Source organism: Anolis sagrei, chromosome 11 (assembly GCF_037176765.1).
Source record: "Anolis sagrei isolate rAnoSag1 chromosome 11, rAnoSag1.mat, whole genome shotgun sequence".
In the NCBI taxonomy this organism is placed as follows: domain Eukaryota; kingdom Metazoa; phylum Chordata; class Lepidosauria; order Squamata; family Dactyloidae; genus Anolis; species Anolis sagrei.
Genome location: NC_090031.1, coordinates 25,814,501 through 25,831,626, shown reverse-complemented (window position 1 = coordinate 25,831,626; position 17,126 = coordinate 25,814,501). Strand labels below are relative to the sequence as shown.

The 17,126-nt window shown below is 45.7% G+C and overlaps 1 protein-coding gene across 3 annotated transcripts in view; it reads right to left on the bottom strand.

Moving 5' to 3' along the window:
• Positions 1-2,671: 2,671 nt before the first annotated feature.
• Positions 2,672-17,126, bottom strand: part of SGSM2 (small G protein signaling modulator 2) — a 100,376-nt gene continuing 85,921 nt past the window's right edge. Inside the window, exons 18-24 of one of the 3 annotated variants that reach the window (XM_060756965.2) lie at positions 15,651-16,031; positions 13,639-13,763; positions 13,405-13,487; positions 11,912-12,021; positions 10,283-10,379; positions 7,476-7,550; positions 2,672-5,429 (exon numbers count right to left, since the gene is read on the bottom strand). In XM_060756965.2, the coding sequence (XP_060612948.2) occupies positions 5,341-5,429; positions 7,476-7,550; positions 10,283-10,379; positions 11,912-12,021; positions 13,405-13,487; positions 13,639-13,763; positions 15,651-16,031 (960 nt within the window). In that variant the 3' untranslated portion in view covers positions 2,672-5,340. Of the gene's footprint in view, positions 5,430-7,475; positions 7,644-10,282; positions 10,380-11,911; positions 12,022-13,404; positions 13,488-13,638; positions 13,764-15,650; positions 16,032-17,126 lie in introns of all 3 variants that reach the window. The other 2 variants (XM_060756964.2, XM_060756966.2) reach the window with 2 other exon arrangements.

Genomic DNA, 17,126 nt, shown 5'->3' with positions numbered 1-17,126 from the left:
CTTTCTCCTTCCTTCCCTTCCATCCTTTCCTCCTTCCTGTTTTCTCTCCCTCTTTCTCCTTCCTTCCTTTCCTTCCTTCCCTTGTTTTCCTTCCTTCCTCCCACTCTTTCATCTTTACCTCCCTTTTGTCATTCCTTCCATCTCTTTCCTTCCTGGTTACCTCCTTCCCTTCCCTCACTCTTTCTCCTTCCTTCCCTTCCATCCTTCCCTCCTTTTGTTTTCTCTCCCTCTTTCTCCTTCCTTCTCTCCCTTCCTTCCTTCCTTCCACTCTTTTCTCCTTCCCTCCCTTTTGGCTTTCCTTTGGTTTCTCTTTCCACCCTCCTTATTTCCCTCCTTTCCCTCTTTCTCGTTCCATCCTTCCCTCTTTCTCCTTTCTTCCTTCGCTTCCACCCTTTCCTCCTTCCTTCCTTCTCTCCCTCTTTCTCCTTCCTCCCTCCCTCCCTCCCTCCCTCCCTCCCTCCCTCCCTCCCTTCCTTCCACTCTTTCGTCCTTTTGGCTTTCCTTTGGTCTCTCTTTCCATCCTCCTTATTCCCCTCCTTTCACTCTCATTCCATCCTTCCCTTCCTTTCCTCTTTCCTCCCTCTACTTCCTTCCTTCCTTCCTTCCACCTCTTCTCTTCCCTCACTCCCTTGCTCTCCCTCTTTCTTCTTCCTTCCCTTTCTTCCCTTTGTCCTTACTTCCTTCTCTTTTTTCCTTCTCTTTTTCCTTCCTCTGTCCTTCCTTCCTTCCACCTTTCCCTTCCACCCTTTCATCCTGTTTTCCTTCCTTTTCTTTTATCTTTCCTTCCTTTCCTCCCTCCTTCCCTCTCTTTCTCCTTCCATCCTTCTTTCCCTTCTACACTTTTATCCTTCTCTCTCTCTTTCTTTCTTTCCTTCCTCCTTCCCTTCCTTCCTTTCATTGCGGCCCCCAAGTGAGAATGTTTGCCCAGACCTGATATATATAATATCTCGCCCTGCCTGTAGCTACACATATATATCTAAATACGTTTATCAATGGCGGCCTTGAATGAGGCGGATTCCTTTTTTATTTTTTATTTTTTTGGTGCAGGAATATTCGGCACAACATTAACACGGATTCTTTTTTCCTTTCGCTGAGAACAGACAGAGCCTCCCTTAAAATCAAACCAAACAGAAGCTTCTTTGGGAAAAGACAGGTGGTTTTGGTGGACCAGGGTAAAGCAGATTCAAGGCAGGAAAAGACACGGGGCGCCACTTTTTCTTTCCTCTCCTTTCCTTCTATTTGCATTTCAGTAAAAAAAGAAAAACCATCTTATAATAATCACTGTGACTTGTTATGACATTTTAAGGAAATCCTCTGTCTAATAAAAAAAGGTTACAAAATACCAAACGACTACAAGACAACGCGACCTCGTGGCTCTGATTCTGAAAGCGGACGCTTGGGAAAGGAGTTCCAGGTTGGTGCTTCCTTCCGTTTTACTCCCTCCATGCCTTCCTACCCACCTTTCATCCTTTCCTTCCTTCATCCTTCTCTTCCTTCGTCCTTTCCTTCCTTCCTTCATCCTGCCTTCCAATCTTCATCCTTCTCTTCCTTCGTCCTTTCTTTCATGCCTGACTTCTTTCCTCCTTTCCTTCCTCCCAGCCATTGTCCTTTCTTTCCATCATCCCTTCCTTCTCCCTCCCTCACTTCTTTCTTTCCTTTTCTTCCTTCCTTCATCCTTCTCTTCCTTCATCCTTTCTTTCCTGCCTGACTTCGTTCCTCCTTTCCTTCCTCCCAGCCATTGTCCTTTCCTTCCATCATCCCTTCCTTCCTTCCTCCCTCCTTCCTTTCCTTCTTTTCTTCCTCCCTCCTTCCAACCATTGTCTTTCTTCCCTCCCTCCTCCCCACCTTCCAACTTTCATCCTTTCCTTCCTTCTTTTCTTCCTCCCTTCTTCCAACCATTGTCTTTCTTCCCTCCCTCCTCCCCTTCCAACTTTCATCCTTTCCTTCCTTCGTTCTTTCCTTCTTTTCTTCCTTCCTTCTTCCAACCATTGTCTTTCTTCCCTCCCTCCTCCCCTTCCAACATTCAGCCTTTCCTTCCTTCGTCCTTTCCTCCCTTCGTCCTTTCCTCCTTTTCTTCCTTCGTCTTCCAACCATTGTCTTTCTTCCCTCCCTTCTCCCTACCTTCCAACTTTCATCCTTTCCTTCCTTCGTCCTTTCCTCCTTTTCTTCCTTCTTCCAGTCTTCCAACCATTGTCTTTCTTCCCTCCCTCCTCCCTGCCTTCCAACTTTCATCCTTTCCTTCCTTCGTTCTTTCCTTCTTTACTTCCTTCCTTCTTCCAACCATTGTCTTTCTTCCCTCCCTCCTCCCTGCCTTCCAACTTCCATCCTTTCCTTCCTCCGTTCTTTCCTTCCTTTGCTCACACCCAGCAAAATAATTCGATCTCTAACAACGGTTCCTACCGTCCCAAAAAAATGTGATCAGGCCTCTTCAGCCGAGGTTTTTCAGAGCTATTTTGCAGACAAGATCTCACTATTTATTGTTGCTGCTGGTGATTTACCAGCTGTGCTAAAGACTGGACCTCATCATGTTAGGGTGTTGTTAGACCTTACTGTGCTTTACCAGCTGGACTATAGCCCAGTCCTCATCATTTTAGGGTGTTGGTAGATCTTATTGTGATTTACCAGCTGTACTATAGCCCGGCCCGTTTGACACATTTTGGAACACACAACAGGCAGAAAGTGTGACACCCAAGAGGAAAAAAAATTGGATAACATGTAATTTGGGTTGTTTTTTTTAATCCATAGGATGCACTTCAAAGATGAACTCCTGAGCCATAAATATTCTGCTCCAGACAAAAATAAATAAGGCAGTACACAATATTCATAAAAGACCAATATGCCAGAACAAGTACAACAAAGTTTCCACGGTTGGTTCGTTGGGTTTTCTTTCTTTTTACATACTAAAGTGTTTTATATAATACATTCTCTAAAACATAGTGCAATCTGAAGAGACACCGATCCCGTGGGGTTCCGGGCGCCCAAAGGTGCTTTTTGACCTCTCCTTCCACGAGATGGAAATAATTACGGAAAGCTATGGTCCTCCGCCATGAGACTGTCCAGCAGAACCATGCATGGGTTTTCAAACCCTTCTCGGGCACAAAATGAGAAGGGAAATCTGACAAACGAGAGTTGGGACGAGTGAGCATGCCGGCGTTACAAAAAAAGAGGTCAAACGTTTGGTCTCGAGGTCCAAGGAAAACGAGAAAAAGGGCTCGCTTCTTGCCACTTGCCCTGCTTTCCCTTTCCGTGGCATCGCCAACACATGCAGGCTTTGGGGAGTTAGAACACTCGACACCAGATCGGACACATGCAGACACATACACACACATACACACGCCCAGCACACTGGCCCGCAAACCAAGGTGCCATTTGCCACGGTTGCATCCCAACCAAAGAACTACATTGGACATACAGTATGTGCAAATACAGGCATCCCAAAAAGACGGGCGTGGGATCTTCTCAGAGCAAAGGACACATCTCTCGTATCCCGGACGGTTCCCATGCCGCCACGTTTTGTTTCAGTTTCCAAATTTCTAGCCCTCAGTATTACAGAGAAAAACTTAACTGCCGTATTTCTTCGACTCTGGTTGCCAGACGATTATTTCAGTACCAGTCCATCTACTCGGTCTGCCTTGGTTAGACCACACTTGGAATATTGTGTCCAATTCTGGGCACCACAGTTGAAGGGAGATATTGATAAGCTGGAATGTGCCAAGAAGCAGGAAAATTGCATTCAAAGCACCCCCGACAGATGGCCACCCAGCCTCTGCTTAAAAGCTTCCAAAGAAGGAGGCTCCACCACACTCCGGGGCAGAGAGTTCCACTGCTGAACAGCTCTCACAGTCAGGAAGTTCTTCCTAATGTTCAGGTGGAATCTCCTTTCTTATAGTTTAAAGCCATTCCTCCATTGCATCCTAGTCTCCAGGGCAGCAGAAAACAAGCTTGCTCCCTCCTCCCTATGACTTCCTCTCACGTATTTATACATGGCTATCATATCTCCTCTCAGGCTTCTTTTCTTCAGGCTAAACATGCCCGGCTCTTTAAGCGCTCCTCATAGGGCTTGTTCTCCAGACCCTTGATCATTTGAGTCGCCCTCCTCTGGACACATTCCAGCTTGTCAATATCTCTCTTCAATCGTGGTGCCCAGAATTGGACACAATATTCCAGGTGTTCAGAAAGCTCTTTGATTGTAGGTGAACTATAAATCCCAGTAACTACAACTCCCAAATGTTAAGGTCTAAACTCCACCAGTGTTCACATTTGGGCATATCGAGTATCTGTGTCAAGTTTAGTCCAGATCCATCATTGAGTCCACAGTGCTCTCTGGATGTAGGTGAACTACAACTCCAAAACTCAAGGTCAGTGCCCACCAAACCCTTTCAATATTTTCTGTTGGTCTTGGGAGTTCTATGTGCCAACTTTGGTTCAATTCAATTAATGGTGGAATTCAGAATGCTCTTTGAGTGTAGGTGAACTATAAATCCCAGCAACCACAATTCCCAAATGACAAAATCAACCCTTCGACCCCACCAGTAGTCCAATTTGGGTGTTTCCGGTATTTGTGCCCAATTTGGCCCAGTGAATGAAAATACTTACTGCATATCGGATATTTGCCTTGCTGGGGCTAACAGCGGGAACTCAGCCCGCTCCCTGGATACGAACCATCGACCTTTCAGTCATCAAGTTCAGCAGCTCAGCAGTTTAACCCACTGCACCAGTGGGGGCTCCACTGCTCTCTGAATGGTTCGCCAAAAGGAGCAAAGCAAGAAATCCCTTTCCTAGAAAGAGGGGAGTTGGGATTTGGCACTGATTCCCACTAGGAAGCCCTGGGGTCATGAGGAAGGCTGGGGAGAGGCCTGGGGATCGTTGGAGGAAGGTTGACGAGAGGCTTAGGGATAGTTGGAGGAAGGTTGCTGGCAAAGGATCCCACCCAAAACGGAGGAAGAGAGCTTGCAGAAAACATCATGAGAACTGCACAGTAAGAAATCTGTGCAACCTGTTTCCAAAGACCTGGAAACAGGTTGCAAACTGGGAAAAGAGAAGCAACCCCAGTGCGGGAGGCACTTAAGCAGCTGGGAAATGCAACACACGGCGGATTCAGACCATCTGGGACAAGGGCACACACCATACAGACACATACCCTTCGACCTTCTGACATGTGCTTAGAAATATCGCAAAGCGTTCACTACGTTACACTGAAGATGCGATTCAGACATCAGTTGAAGTGACCAGTGCAGGTAAGGGTCTTCGTCCCGCCTCCCGTCCCCCCCGAAAGTCCCCGAAAAGGCTCCGCCAGCGACACCCAATGCTGCTCCTCCGACATCTCCTCGTCTCCGGGGTTCACTTGTTTTCGATCAGCGTTTGGACCTTGCAGACTAAATCCCTGGCGATCCTCAGGATCTCCTGGGCGTCGTGATGTTCGGCCATCTCTGCACAAAAGCACACGCAAACACCCAGGAAAGAGAGATTCAACAGTGGATTGTGACCCCATTTGGCGTTGTCTACCTGAATCTGAATCTGAGGGTTGCAACTAATATGTGTATCCTGCCACCTAGTGGCTGCTTTGGACAATTACATTTGTTCATGTCAGCAGCAACTTGAGAAACTGCAAGTCGCTGGTGTGAGAGAATTGGCCGTCTGCAAGGACACCCAGATATTTTACCATTCCGTGGAAGGCTTCTCTCATGTCCCCACATGAGAAGCTGGGGCTGACAGACAGGAGCTCACCATCCTGTGGGAGGCTTCTCTCACATCCCTGCATGAGAAGCTGGAGTTGACAAAAGGGAGCTCACCAACCTGTGGGAGGCTTCTCTCACCTCACCGCATAAGAAGCTGGAGTTGATAGATGGGAGCTCACCATCCTGTAGGTGAGCTCCTGTCTGACGGATGGGAGCTCACCATCCTGTAAGAGGCTACTCTCATGTCCCCACATGAGAAACTGGAGCTGACAGATGGGAGCTCACCATCCTGTGGGAGGCTCCTGTCACGTCCCCGCATGAGAACCTGGAGTTGACAGATGGGAGCTCACCATCCTCTGGGAGGCTCCTCTCATGTCCCTGCATGAGAACCTGGAGCTGACGGACGGGAGCTTACCATCCTGTGGGAGGCTTCTGTCACATCCCCGCATGAGAAGCTGGAGCTGACAGATTGGAGCTTACCATCCTGTGGGAGGCTTCTGTCACATCCCCGCATGAGAAGCTGGAGCTGACAGATGGGAGCTCACCATCCTGTGGGAGGCTCCTCTCATGTCCCTGCATGAGAACCTGGAGCTGACGGACGGGAGCTTACCATCCTGTGGGAGGCTTCTGTCACATCCCCGCATGAGAAGCTGGAGCTGACAGATTGGAGCTTACCATCCTGTGGGAGGCTTCTGTCACATCCCCGCATGAGAAGCTGGAGCTGACAGATGGGAGCTCACCATCCTGTGGGAGGCTCCTCTCACGTCCACGCATGAGAACCTGGAGCTGACAGATGGGAGCTCACCATCCTTTGGGAGGCTCCTCTCATGTCCCTGCAGGAGAACCTGGAGCTGACGGACGGGAGCTCACCATCCTGTGGGAGGCTTCTGTCACATCCCCGCATGAGAAGCTGGAGCTGACGGATGGGAGCTCACCATCCTGTGGGAGGCTCCTCTCACATCCCTGCATGAAAACCTGGAGCTGACGAATTGGCACTTTCCATCCTGTGAGAGGCCTTCTCTCATGTTGATAATAATAATAATAATAATAATAATAATAATAATAATAATAATAATAATAAAATAGCATAGTGCTACCTTATACCTAAAGCAACGTGAAAGATATGGTGATGTCTCTAAACATGTCAGTTTCCAAAGGACATGGCTTATTCCATCGAGGGAAACCCCTAACTCAGTTCTTGTGGGTTTTTTTGGGCTATATGGCCATGTTCTAGAGGCATTTCTCCTGACGTTTCGCCTGCATCTATGGCAAGCTTCCTCAGAGGTAGTGAGGTCCTCTGAGGACCTCTAGAGGCATTTCTCCTGACGTTTCACCTGCATCTATGGCAAGCATCCTCAGAGGTAGTGAGGTCCTCTGAGGACCTCACTAAGAGGTGAGGACCTCACTAACTCTGAGGATGCTTGCCATAGATGCAGGCGAAACGTCAGGAGAAATGCCCCTAGAACATGGCCATATAGCCCGAAAAAACCCACAAGAACTGAGTGATTCCAGCCATGAAAGCCTTCGACAAACCCCTAACTCTTTGGATATTTTGGATCACAATTCCCATCAGCCCTGGTCAGCATGGCCAATGGGAGTGACAATCTAAAATATTGGTTGAAGGAGGATTGAACAACTTTTCAACACAAAACTCAAATTCTCAATCGCTTACTAAAGCAACTTTGCAATCTCGCATGGCCAAGGAAAATGGGGATGTCGAGCCCTTGAAAGCGAGAACGAAGGGGAGAAAATAAAAGAGCGGCAACTCAACTTCAGTCGGAACGTCTGCTCCCTTACCGTTAAAAAACTTGATGATATCAGTAAAGTCCATGTTGTTATCGCGGATAATCTCTCGGTAGGCCTCCACCAACGCTAAGGCAATGAAAAGGACAAAATGTTCTGAAGAGATGTGCTTTGCTGCCCAAATAACTTCCCACACTGTAAATACATCCTCGTACAACAATTCTGAATGGGAGGGAATAGACATCACAGAGAACATCCAATTACTCACAGGCGCAACATCGGTCACAACAGTTTCGCCCCTTCCCCTCCCCTGCGGAAGATATTAAAACAACCCCAAGGATGAGTTCGATAACAACGGGTTGCAATTCCCATAATCCAGGATGGAGCCTGGAAGGGCATTTGGGAGAATTGTGGTCCCAAGTGAGAAACATTTCGATTTGGAACGAGTCATGCAACAGACTTGCTCCCAACCCCATTCTGCCAAGAAGCAGGAAGAAGAGGGCATAAATAATAATACGAGGGGCGTTCATTAAAGATTTCTTTTGACCACTTCTATTTATCACAGGATGCTGAAACTACACATGTGTAATGATATACGTCTCTATACATTACATGCCAATTTACAACTCTGAACTAAGAATGGTCTTGATGTGACAGGTGCTGAAGTGGTGTGAGGTTTGAGAATGGACCCAGTAGAATACAGATCAGTCCTCAAGTTCCTTTACTCGAAAGGCTGTACACCAAAGGAGACATTCAATGAGAGGAGATTCCATCTGAACATTAGGAAGAACTTCCTGACTGTGAGAGCCGTTCAGCAGTGGAACTCTCTGCCCCGGAGTGTGGTGGAGGCTCCTTCTTTGGAAGCTTTTAAGCAGAGGCTGGATGGCCATTTGTCAGGGGTGATTTGAATGCAATATTCCTGCTTCTTGGCAGGGGGTTGGACTGGATGGCCCATGAGGTCTCTTCCAACTCTTTGATTCTATGATTCTATGATTCTATGAAAGAGCTTGATGGTGAGGATTCCCCATCATATCATGGAGTCAAGAACCGGCATCATCAATTCCAATGTGGACAGACTTCTGTGCAAACAGCTCCAATTCCAGGGTGACCTCACTCTGCTACTGATCCAGCAAGTGGAGGTCGCCATTTTGGAAAATCGCCACGTAAACATTCTCCACCTAGCCCAAAATGTCAGGATGAGTGTGTGATCCGTGGAAAAAATCACCCAAGACCATCTTCACATGCATAAGGTATCCACTCACTGGGTTCCTAGCTGCTCACACCTTTCTAGAAGCAGGAATGAGTTGAATGCTCTCAGGCTCTCTTGACAATGATGTGACATGGAAGCCAGGAGAACTTTTTCAACAGACTGATCATACAGGGTGAAAGCTGGGTCCATCCCTCTGATCCTGAGACTCAAGTCCAGTCAATGCAAGGGAAGCATCCTGACTCACCGCCTCCAAAGAAGGCACGTGTCCAACTGTCGGCAGGCAAGGTCACACTCACAGGTTTTGGGACCAGCACAGAGGAAGATGGATGGTATTCCTAGCAGAGGGGACCAGGATCATTGGGGCAGATGAAACACATTCAGATCTTTCACGTGGTTGGATGGATCTTGTTTGTCTTATCCCACCGCTGCCACCAATAAATATGTGAGGCACTCAAACTTGTTGTGTGGAGGAACGCCCTTTTATCTATTTATCTCATCAAAGACGTAAAACAGTCAGGAAGGGGACAGGCTGCCGGCCTGTGCAAACTTACCACTAAAGAATAAAAGATTGTTTATCTCTTCTTCCACCTTTTGTGACTTCTTGAGTTGGAGGTGAGATATTGAAAAAGAGGCTTTGTTTAAAATGAAACTAACTCTTTATTTGTAGCGTTTTGATGCAAGAGCGTAATGGTTACAAAGGTATACTGTAACCATTACGCTCTTTCCTCAAAACGCTACAAATAAACAGAGTTAACGTTTCAGTATAACTTTCATTCAACCTTTTCCTTTTCTCCAAAAGGACTGTTACACTCCTACATAAAACAGATTTCGAACTATCTTCAACCTATTCCTCTGAGTAATTTTTCCCAGTAGCTTTCCAGCTAATGTCCTCCCTGACCTTAGCTCACTAACCAACTCCCCAGAATGTTCAGTTAGGCTTCTTCAGCTGTCATCCTTGACTCTCGCTCATTCGCATCCGGACAATCAGGTCGCTCTCATGCAAATAGCTTCTACACTGGTTCTGCGGCTCCCTGAGAACTACAAAATGGCTGCTCACACGCCAATCCTCCATGGTAGGTCACGTTCCAACTTTCTAAGGTGAGTCGGAACCGTTACCGCAGGCTATGTTTCGCTGCTGCGGAAATGGTGGGAGGCCATCCAAACCAAGAGACAATGTGGGATGTTCACCAAAGATGTCCGCCTTCTGCAAGACAATGCACCCGTTCACAGCTCACCTGTTGCCCAAATGGAAGAAGCATGCTCCAGTGGCTTGGACATTCAACCTCATCCCCCCGATTCACCCAACGTCGCGTCATCGGACTTCCACGTCTTTCCAACATTGAAGTTATTTTTGAAGGGCAAGCATTTCTCAGTTGATGAGACAAGTCACAACGCGGCTTTTGGAGCAAGCTAGCAACTTCTACAAGTGAGGTGTTTACAGTTGCTTGAAAAGATGAGAGAAGTGCCTGTCCCGAGGTAGCAACGAGGGAGAGAAGGACTCATCACTGGGCCAAGTTTCCTTGCTCTCAGTCCACAGGAAGAAGTGGGTCAGGGGAAATCTTTCATGAACGCCCCTCGTAATAGTAATATTTACAAACCCCCACCAATTCTCCAAATCCTATAGGACCCTTATTAGGTGCAATAAAAATACCTCTTTTAAAATCCAGAAGAAACCAGCGGTAACAGAAGTAGAAGTGGGTGTAGTCTCCATTCTGGTGCATGAGTTCAAAGAGCTCAGAATCCAAGATCTGTAGTAGGAAAGATGGATGAAAAACGACAACGGCACACAATGCAACAACCAAAGGACACCAATGGAAAAGCCTTATTTGAGCCTATTTTCTCCCTTCTCCAGCTCACATCCATCTTTACTTGGTCCTTTGCGAAGGACTCCTTTGAATGTCTGCATGGCAATGCCCTGGCCCCCTTCCTTGGAGGAAACCTTTCTATCTATATGCTGCATCTGAGCACTGCATACATACATGCATACCTAAAGGCCAATGGCTAATGTCAAATATATTCATTAACTACGTGTTTTTAATTACAAAAATGTGAGTCAAGCACTGAAAGGGTTAAACGGATGCAATGACTCAGCAAAAGCTGCAATTCAATATAAGTAGGTGTGCCTGTAGCTTAGTAGCTGTTAGTCCAAGGTAAACCTCAGTGGGAGAAACGTCTCAATCTGTAAGAACAGATCACAGTGTGAGATAGGCCTTAGACTGTGAGAGAAGGTTTCACAGTGTGAGGAAGGCCTTAGTGTGTGAGAGAAGGCCTCACAGTGTTCGGTAGGTCTGTTAGAGAAGGCCTCACAGTGTGAGATAGGCTTTAGAATGTGAGAAAAGGCCTCACAGTGTGTAGCAGATCTTAGTTTGTTAGAGAAGGCCTCACAGTGTGCGGTAGGCCTTTGTGAGAGAAGCCTTGGTGTGAGGTAGGCTTTAGGCTATGAGAAGGCCTCACAGAGTACGGCAGGCCTTAAGACTGTGAGAGAATACCTCACAATGTGTGGTAGGTCTTAGTCTGTGAGTGAAGCCTCAATGTGAGGTACGCCTTAGGCTATGAGAAGGCCTCACAGTGTGCAGTAGTCCTTAGTCTGAGAGAGGAGGCCTCACAGTGTGTGGCAGGCCTTAGTTTGCGAGAGAAGGCCTCACAGTGTGCAGTAGGCCTTAGTCTGAGAGAGAAGTCTTGGTGTGAGGTAGGCTTTAGGCTATGAGAAGGCCTCACAGAGTACGGCAGGCCTTAGTCTGTGATAGAAGGCCTCACAGTGTGCAGTAAGCCTTAGTCTGTGAGAGAAGGCACACAGTGTGTGGCAGGCCTTAGTCTGTGAGAGAAGGTACACAGTGTGCAGTAGATCTTAGTCTGTGAGAGAAGCCTCTGTGTGAAGTTGGCCTTACTCTGAGGCGGCCTCAGAGTTTGAGAAGACCTGGTGTGAGAAGGTGTGGTGAGAGGAAGCCCCAGGTTGAAAGCCTTGTGTGTAAAGCTACTGTGTGAAGCTCCTGTGTAATACATATTTTTCACTTCAGATGGATGGGTTGATAGACCAACATTGCCCTTGTTTCCTTTTGCTAAGCTACCTCGAACTAACCATAGACGGAAAAAAGTCACAAATCTTTGAAGCAAAGTACACCCTTCTGGTTGCGATTTGACTGCAACTCCCAGCATTTCTTTCCAATTGACTCTACTGCCTAATGGGAGATGCTGTAGTCCAACCACCTCTGGAGATATACACCCCCATTTTAAGTACCAAATATGGGTTAGTAAGGTGCTCACATGGACGAGGACTAACCTGGATAAGGGAGCGCATGTTGGCAAAATGGGTGTCCATGGCCCCTCCGTTGGGGAAGTTTTGGCTCATTCTTTTCATTAGGTGGGTGAAGCAGCTATACGCCAACTCATCTGAAACAAAGCCCAAAGGACTGCTAACTTTGGAGAGCTAGACATTTATTATTATCATTATCATTATTCGATGCATAACAAGATTAGTACACTGTAAACAAGATCATTATGCTTGCTGTTGTATTAGATCACACCTCGGACTAGTGTCTAGGACTGTGTGATGTATCGGCGAATAATGCGTGCAGATCCGAGTAGGGTGGCCTTTTGCAGCTGGCAGATGATAATTTTGTTAGTGCCAATTATTTTTAAGTGCAGACCAACGTCTTTAGGCACTACACCCAGTGTGCTGATCACCACTGGGACCACCTTGACTGGCTTGCACCAAAGTTTTGCAGTTCTATTATTATTATTATTATTATTATTATTATTATTATTATTATTATTATATTTGCAATTATTATTACTACTACTACTAGTAGTAGTACAATGGAGAAGCAAGGTTTCAGTTCTGAATGATCACGTCATACAAGTTTCCTGCATTTTACCCCATCTTTGTATCACCTTTTACTGGAGGAATGGGCAAATATCAGGGTGTAAGGCAATGCATTTTTTGACTACGTAATGTTCAGATGGGAACCCTGGTGATGCAGCGGGTTAAACCGCTGAGCTGCTGAACTTGCTGACCAAAAGGTTGGCAATTTGAATCTGGGTAGCGGGGTGAGCTCCTGCTGTTAGCCCTAGCTCCTACCAACCTAGCAGTTCAAAAATATGTAAATGTGAGTAGCTGGGGAGCGGGGTGAGATCCTGCTATTAGCCCCAGCTCCTGCCAACCTAACAGTTCAAAAACATGTAAATGTGAGTAGTCAGGGAGTGGGGTGAGCTCTGGCTGTTATCACCAGCTCCTGCCAACCTAGCAGTTCAAAAACATGTAATTGTGTGGGGTGAGCTCCTGCAATTAGCCCCAGCTCCTGCCAACCTAGCAGTTCAAAAACATGTAAATGTGAGTAGCTGGGGAGAGGGGTGAGCTCCGGCTGTTAGCCCCAGCTCTTACCAACCTAGAAGTTCCAAAACATCTAAATATGAGTAGCTAGGGAGCGGGGTGAGCTCAGGCTGTTAGCCCCAACTCCTATCAACCTAGCAGTTTAAAAACATGTAAATGTGAGCAGCTACGGAGTGGGCTGAGCTCCTGCTGTTAGCCCCAGCTTCTGCCAACCAATAGGTACCACTTTGGTGGTAAGGTAATGGCACTCCATGCAGTCATGCCAGCCATATGACCTTGGAGGTGTCTACGAACAATGCCGGTTCCTCGACTCAGAAATGGAAATGCACACCAACCCCCAGAGTCGGACACAACTAGTCTTAATGTCAGGGGAAACCTAATGTTCGGAACTAGGTAAGAGGGAGACCTAAACGTGTCTCAAAATCAATATATGGATTCCTTACCTTGGTCAAGGATCACCATGAGCGGAGCCAGAAGGTCACACATTCCTTGGACGTAGCCGACATCTAAATGTTCCCAAACGTAACTGCAAACGGTGAGAGAGAAGAGGGAGATACTGGAGGGAAATGTCTCCAAAAGGAGTCTTCCCATTAGAAACTACTTGGCAGGTCAAACAGAAATAATCCCCGATCCATCCCTTTGGCATGCGTCTTTATCCAAGGGACTGAGAAAAATACCTGCACATAATGTTCCTCAGTTTCTCCAGGTTCTCGGCGGTGAAATACCAGTAATTCCGATCGCACCGCTGGACATCCTTGTCGATTCTGTGCAGGTTCAAGGCCACCGTGTCCAACATTTCTATCTAGAAGATACAAAGAAAAGTCACCGACATGTTACTCAACAGGAAATGAGCTAAAGCTGAATCTACACTGTGATTTGAAACCACTTTAACTGCCACAGCACAAAGCTATGGAATTTTACAAGCTTTTCGGTCCTGGTGCCTCACCAAACTACAATTATTATTATTATTATTATTATTATTATTATTATTATTATATTAAGATTGAAATACAGTAATCAGAAGCAATACCCAATACTATACCCAATACTAGACCATAAAATAAACTCTGTATTGATTTGATAACATTTATTATTATTATTATTATTATTATTATTATTATTATTATTATTATTATTTGAAAGACAACAAGATGAGTCCACAGCAGACATTCTGCTGGTTGTTGTATTGGATCACACGTCGGACACTTCCCAAGTGTCTAGGACTGTGTGATGGATCAGCGAATAATGTGTGCAGCTTTTGGAGCTAACAGATGGTGATTTTGTCAGTGCCGATTGTGTTTAAGTGCAGGCCAAGGTCTTTAGACACTACACCCAGTGTACCGATCACCACTGGGACCACCTTGACTGGCTCGTGCCAGAGTCTTTGCAGTTCCATCTTTAAATCCTCATATCTTGTAAGCCACTCCGAGTCCCCTTCGGGGTGAGAAGGGCAGCATATATATGTCACAAATTTTAAAAAAATGTATTATTATTATTATTATTATTATTATTATTATTATTATTATTATTATATTAGGTTTGAAATACAGTAATCAGGAGCAAATTAGGACCAACACAGCTGTCTGTAACATACAGTATTTTAATATTTAATTATCATTTTTGCAATTGTTTTGGTTGACTGCTTGGGAACTCCAGTTGCTTGAGTTCTGGCGAACTGTGAGTCTACCATAGTAGGATTCCAGAAAGTGGTGTCAAAGTGCATTTAATTCCACAGTGTGGATGCACCCTGGATTGGAAAGGCAGGCAGGAAAGGCCAAAGTTTGGACAAGCCTATTGCAAGGGGCCCCTGGATCTCTATCCTTAACTATAAAGCAGTGTTTCTCAAGCTTCCTAATGCCACGACCCTTTAATGTGCAAGGGTTTGGCAGGCATTGACCTTGAGTTTTGGAGTTATAGTTCGCCTACATCCAGAGAGCACTGTGGACTCAAACAATGATAGCCCTGGACCAAATTGGGCACAAATAGTCAATATGCCCAAATATGGTGGAGTTTGGGGTCAATAGACCTTGACATTTGGGAGTTGTACTTGTTGGGATTTATAGTTTAATGAAACAAAAGCAGAGATCTCTAACCAAGAGATTGAGAGAGAGAGAGGCTTTGTTTAAAGGGGAAATAGTAACTCTCTTTATTTGTAGCCTTCTTGTGGCATAAGCGTAGTGGTTACAAAGGAACAAATGCTTGCTGATTACAGAACGACGTTTCAATATGAGTTTCATTCAGTCTATTCTTTCTTCCCAAAAGGACTGTTATACTTACTAATACATAAAACCAGACTTCACACTATCTTTAACCAATTCTATTCTGAACCCCACCAACGACAGAATTGGCCCAAACTTCCCACTGCCTTGAAGGGATTTACTGGCACAAGCCTCCCTCTAGCCTCACATGCTCTCCCTCGCCATGCTGCCATGCGCCGAGCATGCCTGCTCTCCCCTCCCTGCTTGGAGTCTCAGAAACAGCCTTCCCCTTGGCTGAGAGACTGGCCAATCACAGCGGAGGAATGGTTTTGGTGGGAGGATTCACGGCCTGTTTCCAAAAAGGAAGAGAAGGACAGGCGGAGAAGGATGGTCTTTGGCGACCCCTCTGAAACCCGCTCGCGATCCCCCCAGAGGTCCCGAACCCCATGTTGAGAACCTATGAAGGCACACTTGAGCCAGCGGTCACCTACCGTATACGCCGCACAGCACACAGAGATGCCTTCTTCTGCCATAGTCTTGCAATCCATCGGAGGACACGGCGGCTCCTCCGTGCCTGGCTTCTTGGTTTCCAAATCCTTGTTTGGCGCATCTGTGGCAGCGGCGTCCTCCTCCGTCCCGTCCTCAAAGCAGACGCTCTGCCCGTCGTCGATGCTGGAGAGGATGCCGGAGGTGACCGAGTAATTCCGGGAAGAAGGGAGACCCGAATCAGGGGAGTCAAACTCAACCGACTGCTGCTGTTCGCCAGCCACAATGACCGTTGGCGCATCGGTGCCATGGCTTCCCATGGACTGGTCTTCTGGCACCTTTGGGTCCCGCTCAACAGTATCCAGTTCGTCAACAGAGATGAACACCTGGAGAGCAAGGCAAGGCCAAAGTGGGTACGGAGAGATATGCCAGAACCAAAACAACAGGGAAGTCAAGTATCCGTTGTCATTCTAGGCCGCATCAAGAGGAGTAGAGTGTCCAGATCGAGGGAAGTCATAGTAATGAATCTCAAGCACTACTAGACTGAAACCATTGCCAAAATAAGCTGGGCACTCCAGGCCAATGGACACCACCACAGACATCAGAAGAGCCGAGAGACCAAGAGCAAGCCACGAGAGTCAAGGCAAAGACTCACCCAGAGGAAAAGCGTACTTACCATACATGTATATAGTTATATCAAAAGTATATAAAGTATTATTATTATTACTACTACTACTATAATAATTATAATACTTTATTTATATACTTTTAATATAAGTATATACATGTATGGTAAATAAATAAAGTATTAGTTACAAATAAATAAAGTATTATTATTATTATTAAAATAATAATAATACTTTATTTATATACTTTTATATACTTATATTAAAAGTATATAAAGTATTATTATTATTATTACTACTACTATAATAATTATAATACTTTATTTATATACTTTTGATATAAGTATATACATGTATGGTAAATAAATAAAGTATTAGTTATAAATAAATAAAGTGTTATTATTAAAATATAATAATACTTTATTTATATACTTTTAATATAAGTATATAAATGTATGGTAAATAAATTATTATTATTATTATTATTATTATTATTATTATTATTATCTGTACCCGTTGCTGTGACCAACCTTCCCTCCCTCTTTCTCGTTTTCTTTCCCTCCTTCCTTTGCTCCCTTTTTCCTTCTGTTCTTCCTTCCTTCCTTCCTTCTCTCTTACCTCCCTCCCTCCTCCCCTCCTTCTCTCCATTCCCTTTCATCCTTTCTTCCTTCCCCCTTTCCTCCTTCTTTCTCTCTTTCTTTCTTTCTTTTTTCCTTCCTTCCTTCCTTCCTTCCCTTTTATACTTTCCTTCTCTCCTTCCTTCCTTCTCTACCTCTTTCCTTCCCCCTTTTTTTTCCTTCTCTTTCTCTCCTTTCTTCTCTACCTCTTTCCTTCCTTCCTTCGCTTTTTGCTTCC